Source organism: Rhagoletis pomonella, unplaced genomic scaffold (assembly GCF_013731165.1).
Source record: "Rhagoletis pomonella isolate Grant_MI unplaced genomic scaffold, Rhpom_1.0 Rhpom_scaffold_05612, whole genome shotgun sequence".
NCBI classification, from domain to species: domain Eukaryota; kingdom Metazoa; phylum Arthropoda; class Insecta; order Diptera; family Tephritidae; genus Rhagoletis; species Rhagoletis pomonella.
Genome location: NW_023464150.1, coordinates 2,917 through 10,305, shown reverse-complemented (window position 1 = coordinate 10,305; position 7,389 = coordinate 2,917). Strand labels below are relative to the sequence as shown.

General features: G+C 45.6%; 1 protein-coding gene across 1 annotated transcript; it reads right to left on the bottom strand.

Moving 5' to 3' along the window:
* Positions 1-489: 489 nt before the first annotated feature.
* Positions 490-7,017, bottom strand: LOC118755203 (protein teashirt-like; the record flags this gene model as incomplete). The annotated part of the gene is made up of 2 exons (XM_036490054.1): positions 490-516; positions 3,320-7,017. A coding segment is annotated over one exon (2,926 nt), but the record flags the coding sequence as incomplete, so codon positions are not given.
* Positions 7,018-7,389: the final 372 nt, after the last annotated feature.

Below are 7,389 nucleotides of genomic sequence, written 5' to 3'. Positions count from 1 at the left end.
TGGCTGTATCCATATCCATTGATTCACAGCGGCCATCGTTGGTTGGCAGGGATTTCACTCGGCAAAAGTGGTTGGCTATATCGGTAATAGCGGCATACCTACTCAGTTCTTTTGGCATCCACCTCTCTCTAAACCATAGCTTCCGCCAGTCAGCAGTCGCGACCAAGGATATCTCGCAAAGGAGCTCTTTGAAGCTTTCTAGGGATTTCATACATGCATCGCCCTTTTATATAGCTTTCTAGTGCGCGTTCTCGAAGAGTTCATCTTAAATCACTGATGGGCACTTCTTTGCCCGCGGGTAAAGCTCTTTTAAACTATCTATACATTTTCCATAGGCGCGTGCAGAGTAAAAGCTCTCTCTGCGCATCGCTGTCTTAAATGCTGACATAGAGCGTCAAGGATTGGTGATTATTTTTTTTTTTTTGTAATATCGGGAGTATTTAACGCTCATACACAAACTACGATATACAGTCGGCTGATTTTTTTTTCTCCTGTAGATCTCGCAACTGTTAACACCTGTAAGTAGAAGAAAAGAATAAACAGTTTTATTAAAAATATATGTTATGTATTTACATACAAAATGTATTTTAAGGAATCATTTTTAGAACGACTAAACAGAGTACCCCACAGAATAAAATTATCCGGCGAATAATGCTTATACATATCGATATATGTACATATGTATGAATATACAGATTATAATTAAGGGCCACTGAAGCCGCTTATGAGTTCAAAATTCAAATGTTTGAAAGTGTTTTCTTTCTAGGTATTTTCTATAAATATTTAGGATGTCCAAGACCACCCGTCCACCCCTTCTAAAATGGAGGAATATATTCATTTTATTTCAAACCGCAAGAATATGAACTAAATATCAAGTCGGGCATGCTCCATCTTTTGGTCGTATTAACGTCTACGGGTTTCCATGGGTTAAACTGATCAGAAGTCCATTTTTTAAATACAAATATATTTTTGTGTTTTTCAATAAAAAACATTTTCCTCCATTTTATAACGGTTGGACAGGTCTATCAGGTCTAGGATATATACAACAGAAAGACCTTTAGAGGTTAAGTAGAAAAATTAACCAATTTTTGAATTCTTCGCTCAGATTCGTATTCAGCGACCGATCATACCGAACCTCGGTGAACAAATAGTTTTTGTTTTTTTTATACTTATAGAGACTGTATATTTACATATATCGTATTGGCTGCATTCTGCTCGATCTTCGTAATAAATATTGCAAATTGTTTTCTTGAATTTTCATTGTTGGTGTTTCTCTAATACATTCTTTCTTGAAGTCTCAAAAAAAAAATAATAATACATTTTTTTTAGGCAAAATCGAAATAAATTTTTTAATTCAAAATTTTAATTTTTATGGGGGGATAGGATTATATATGAAATTGGTTCAAAGCGCTGAGCGAGATTTCAAGTACGGATTTGAAAGAGCAATCCTCTTCAATATACGTGCAACATAATTTAAAAATGCTTGTAATATTTTAAGGTTAGATTTGAAATGCGTGAATGAAAGTAAAAAAAAAAAAAAAAAAAAAATATTCGAAATAAAATGAAGATAACACCTCTATTTGCAATCAAACCCCAAACGCCTGGACCATCATTTCAAGGCTTGTTTCTAAAGGTCTCACCGGATTTAAATAATTTAAAAGAGGATTTTTCGAAATCCTGCGCTTTCCTAATAGATATTGCCGCCTGGATAAAAGATTCTCGCAAGAGCCATTTTGACAATTATAAATTATAGATGCAATTACATATTTTAAAATAAAATCTTTCGATTGGTGTTAACAGTTTTTGGATTTCTCCTTTAGTTTTCGAGATAATTCTTAGAAGCGTTGACGTGATTAAGCAACACAACGGTCAGTCAGTATTGCCCGTTCTTTTTTCCTTAATTGCTTATCTGAAATTATGCAAAACTGGTAGCGTAGGATGCTGCGTTAATGGCTTAACTCTTCTTCGTATACTCAATCAATAAAATTACTTTCGAGTCTCAAAACACTGTGGCTATGATCTTTCCGGCGGATGGAGAGAGACCTCAAATTCATTAGAAGGGAATGCACCTTTCGTATGCCACTGCATAGACACTTGCTTATTTTCAGGATCTTAGTGATATATCAAATATAATCGAGATGAGCTCCACTTTTCTCTTCGAGAATACGCCTAGGACTTTCAGGCCAAAGTAATCGCAATCCTCAAAGCCATGGACTACGTGGTGGAAAACAGATGGAGGTGCAGCAGGAAACTCCAATAGTGACAGCGAAACTGCACTCAGCCCTGCTGGGCTACTGGGCTGGAAAAACCATGTCGCCTACCCTACAATTGCAGCGTTTCCAAGCAGAGGTCCCAGCCATACAGGCGGCGATTGAACACTAACAAACAACGAGAAGTAGTATGTAACAATATCTTCAGCTACTCAGAGAGTTAGGCGGCACTTAAAGCACTTGATGGCGGGCGAACTTGCTGGAGAATGAGAGAGCAAAGATGAACTCAACAAGAAGAAGAGGAAAAAGCGAACAAACGGCAGTGTTGCCAAGTTTTGAATTTGAAAGAGCACTAATACCCCCCAAAAAAAAATTGCGTTATTTCTCTAAATTCTAAAAGTTGGCAACAGTGAATTCAAACACAAGTATTTTGTGACGTCAGCGAATGCGTGGATGCTGTCAAATCGACGAAGAGAGGGTTAGCGGGGCGCGAATGGCGCCACCTTTATAATCTGCATTGTGGGCACATCCGTTCAACTTTCGCAATCCCGGAGAGGTTTAGGCATGCCGCTGGCTTGCAAGTCAGCCCAATCGCTCAGTCTCACAACTTGCAGCAATACAAAAGATTATGTGGCCAAAATGGAACGAAAAGCGGTCGAAAGCTCTCCAAATGCTAAGCAGAGGGCGCTTAGTCTCAGTCATGGACCTGCGGAGCGGCAAGGGATTCCCCGCAACGACTTCTGCAGAAGCTGCCAGAGAAACGGAGCCAGAAACCTAACGGCACCTGTTATGAGAATGTCCCGCACTTTGCAAAAAAAAAAAAAGGCAAACGTTCTTGAGCTCAGAATTCTTCGAATGTCTAACCAAAATAGCTGCGAAAGTGTTTAGGTGGGCCGAAACTCATGTTGCCCTCAACCTCGGAAGATTGGACTGCCTAAAACTTATGTGCCATAGCTTACTGGTCACTTCTCATGGCACAGGCCCCTGACTGATTTTGTTATTTTGTTTTGCAGCAACTAAATGCAGAGCTTCCCAGAGCTCAGGGTTTGTATAGCGTCTTCTCTTCTCTTTTTTTAGTTTTTCAAAAATATTTGTAAATAATCACTCACCTCGCGTTGTGTTGGCGAAGCTGCTTGATTATTGCATTTGCCTCGGTCATTTAGTGAATATATAGGTTCCTCATTGTTCCTCGTCATCATCGTGGTAATATTTTTGTTTTTCACTTCTATTAAAAAATGTTTGCTGCTGCTTCCGTACTGTTGTTGTCTTCCTGCCCGTACAAGCTCTCTGTGTTGGGGAAAACCGCCAGTGGCCCTGGCGCAGACGTTGAGTATTCCCACACTTAGCCGCAAAGCCGTTCGCAGCTGTTAATTTTTGTTCGCCCACGCAGGAGCCCATTCCACGCGGTTGGACTCATTTTCGTACATTTTCCTTGCTCGCTCGCTCGTTCGCTCTCCTCAAAGCTGCTTGCTTTCCGCACTTTGAAGCATCGCATTTATTTTGACTTTCTTGGAGTCTTAGTTATCTCACCTTTGTAATGACGCTTCATCAATTTCTTTGTGAAGCAGTGCGGTCGAAAGTCACACACTCAAAAAGTTTTTTGTGTTCTTTTTTTTTATACGTATTTTTTATAGTTTTTTTTGATTTTTTTTTTTTTAATTTTATATTTTTTTCTAATCCGGCTTCCGCAACTCACAAGCCTTGTGCGGCGACGGCAGAGTGCGGCCTGTTAAATGCATTCGGCGGACACGACGCGTCCGCAGCGCGCGCGCGCGCCCCACTCGTACACAAAAAAGCCCAACACCCAGGGCGTCAGGTGGCAAACAAAAAATTTTTGAAATCTGTTTCTCTCTCGCGAGACGAAAAACAAAAAGCTGCGATTTAAGCGGTTTTCTCTTTTTTTATGCAAAATTGACGTAAAGCAGCAAGCGAATTGGAAGTGGTGAGATTTTCGGGTGAATCGATTTTATTGCTTAACGACGACGGCATTATCGGTGCCTGTGCGCGACTGCTGGGCGTGGTGGTGGTGGTGGTGTTGCTGGAACTGCCTAGCGAGTCGAACATGGAGGAGAGTGCATTTAGCGAATCGCTTGGATATTTCTTCTCACCATCGTAGGACTTAATGCTGGATGCTGGCGATTTGGGTGTAGCGGACCGGTGGCTGTCGGTGGGACTGCGCGGTGTAAGCGCTTTGTGCAATACCGGGCTAACGGGACCAGCCGATTTGGGTGGTGTAACGCTACGCTCTTTGTTGTTGTTATTGTTGTTGTTGGATATAGAGAATTCAGCGCCATTGGCAACATGCTGCGACTTTTCATTGCCATCTCGACCGTTTTGTGGACTCTCATCGCCACGCTCCTCCTCCTCCACCTCAGACTTGATCTCCATTTTGATTTGTGGCGCTTGTTCCATGAGTGCATCTGCCTGCTCGGCCTTCTGCTTGAGTGCCTCCAACTCGCGCCTCATCTCAGCCGATTTCTGCTCCATGGACATCACCTCTGTTGGCTGCAACTTCTCCGGCGTGATTACATCCATTTTCCTAGCCTCGACATGCGTTTCAGCGCTGCACTCACTGCCACTGCGCTCGCTGCTCGTATAACGGTAATGCTGATAGTATGGATCCGAAGTGTCTATTAATGGCTTATTGTAGTCGACAGTTTCGTCGATGCCCAGCCGCTTCAGTATGCTTGAGGCCACGGGCGATGTATTCTTGGTCGACGAATTGGATGGGCTGGTCGCCGGCAAGCTGGCGTGACGCGGTGGCGTATCAAAACTGGTGGTGAACATCTGCTCGATGGCGCTGAGCACAGACGATGAGCCTGCTGTTGACTTAGTGGCGCCATTTTTCGGCTCCAAATCAGGTGACTTGGTTTTGTTCAATAAACTGCCAACGCCTAGCGCTGCCTTGGCCGCCTCGTCGTCCGCTTTTACGCCCGTTATGTATTGACGCATGCGTTCGGCGAACAGTGCAGCATCTGACTTGTCATTGCCCGGTCCGATGCCGGTGCCCTCGAGTGGCATGCGCTTGGCATTTTCATAGTTGCGCTGCATCTTGGCCTCCATACTTTCCGCCTCATTCTGTGCGCCCTTCATCTCGAGCAGCTTACGCACCGGCAATGACTTCTCGCGCTTCTTGGGTGCCGGGCGCTTGCGGCTGCCAGCGCCACCTGCCATGGATTGCATCAGCGGCTCGGCGTAGTGGTTATTCTTGGCCATGTGGTTGCTCAGATCGCCCAGCGAATTGAAGGCCTTGTCGCAAACTTTGCACGTTAGCACAGCGCTTAGCGTGCGACTCTCTTCGGAGCTCAAGCTGTTGTGTCCATCCTTGGCATCACCGCCGCCAGAAGACTTCATTGAGATCGTTTGTTCTTGCGATAAAATGTTGGTGTAATGCTGCGTCTCCTGCATGTGCTTGGTCATCTCGCCGAGCGAACGGAAGCTTTCGCCGCAACGCATGCACTTCAAGATCTGCATGGCCTGCTCCACGCCTTTGCCCAGCCATACGTTCTGGCCGCGCACCAATTTGCGCGGCAGTGGTGTTGGTGGATCGCCCCGATACTGAAAGGCGTTTTTGGCCGCCGCTGATGGTCCGGAAGACGAGTTCGATTGCGAGCCGCCGCCACTATTCGGCTGTTTGCGGTGGCTGTGCGAGTGCTGCGGACCCTGCGCTTGTGGTGGCGGTGGTTGGTGGTGGCGATCGGTGTTGGGTAGGTTGCCGAATGGCGGCACATTTACGCCACAGTGTTTGCTGTCCTTCATGTGCGTGGTGAGCGCTTCCAGCGTGGAGAAACTCTGCTTGCACCACACGCAGCGGAAAACCGAGCTGGCTACGCCTTTATTCTGCCAGTGCGACTGCCAGATGTTGTGTCTGGCCTTGGACATGCCCTCCGTGGAGGCGGTCAGTGTGGTTGCCGAATTTTGTGTGCCAGCAGAAGCACCAGAATTAGGTGGTGGCCCAGCAGTTGGCGGTGCTGTTGGTGTGTTGCCCGCTGAAGAGCGCGAAGATTTCTCCTTCCGTGGTCCCTTCACGATATCCGACATTTTCTCCAATGGATCGACAACCAAGTCATTCTTGCCATTCCAATCGGGAAACTGACCGGTGCGGAATATATTTGCTGCTGCCACTGCTGCCAAGTAGGGATTTACTCCGGGCAAGAGCGGTGCGGCTTGCACCGTTGGGGGTGCTGCCAGTGGTGGGCTATCGGTTTTGAAAATTTTCTTCACCTGAATCTGTCCGATGGTGGAGTCGGGCTCACGATCGCCATCGGCTGAACGCTTACGCGTGCCAACCGATAGATCCAGTGGATTATTAGCATCGTTGGCTTCATCGTCGTCCTCCTCCTCCTCAGAGGGTGCGGGTTCGGCGGATGCAGCACGCGCAAAGAGATTCGTGCGAAAGTCTAGTGCCTCCGAATTGTTGTTCGAGGCATTGGGTGATGCTTGCGGAGGTAATTTGAATGGTGCTGGCGCATCTGTGGGCATTGGTAGCTGAAAGCGATGGCCTGGAGCGGCTGGACCCAACGGAAAGCCATACTGCTGTGCGGCGGCGGCCACCATTTGCAGATAAGCCTCCATCGAAGATGGCTGTGCGGGCAAATTCTGTGTTGCAGCTGGGAATGTAGCGGTCATCGACGGTGGAAGCGGTAGCATGCCGGCGCTCGCAGCAGCGGCTGCGGCAGCATTGGCGGCTGCGTTGGCATTTTCCCGGCTCTCGCGACCATTTTCCGACGAGTTGGAATCATGCGACGGACAACGCTCGCTTGAGTTGGCCGACTCTGTCGAACGTGGACGCGCGGTCGGCAAGGCGCTGCAAAGAGGAGAGGAGAAAAGCGTTTTGCGTTAGATAAATGGCTATAAAAATTTAACTGAATAATTTAATACATATACAAAAAATATTTATGCATAAAAACTAAAAAATTTGTTCAAGCATGGTTGCCATGTACATATAATTACTCGAAATTACCTATATAAAATTACTTTCAAGCTAAGTTTTGGGAATATTTTAATTAGTTTTCTTGAAAAAATACATACTACGCTTTACAATAAGCGTTCTACAATTCAGAGGGCTGCCAATTAAGAAAAAAATCAAATTTGGTAAAATTTGTTTATATTTGTTTTAAGTCCGCTTTGTGTTTTAGGAATCTCATGACAGGAATTGGAGCTTTTATTGATAGCGTTT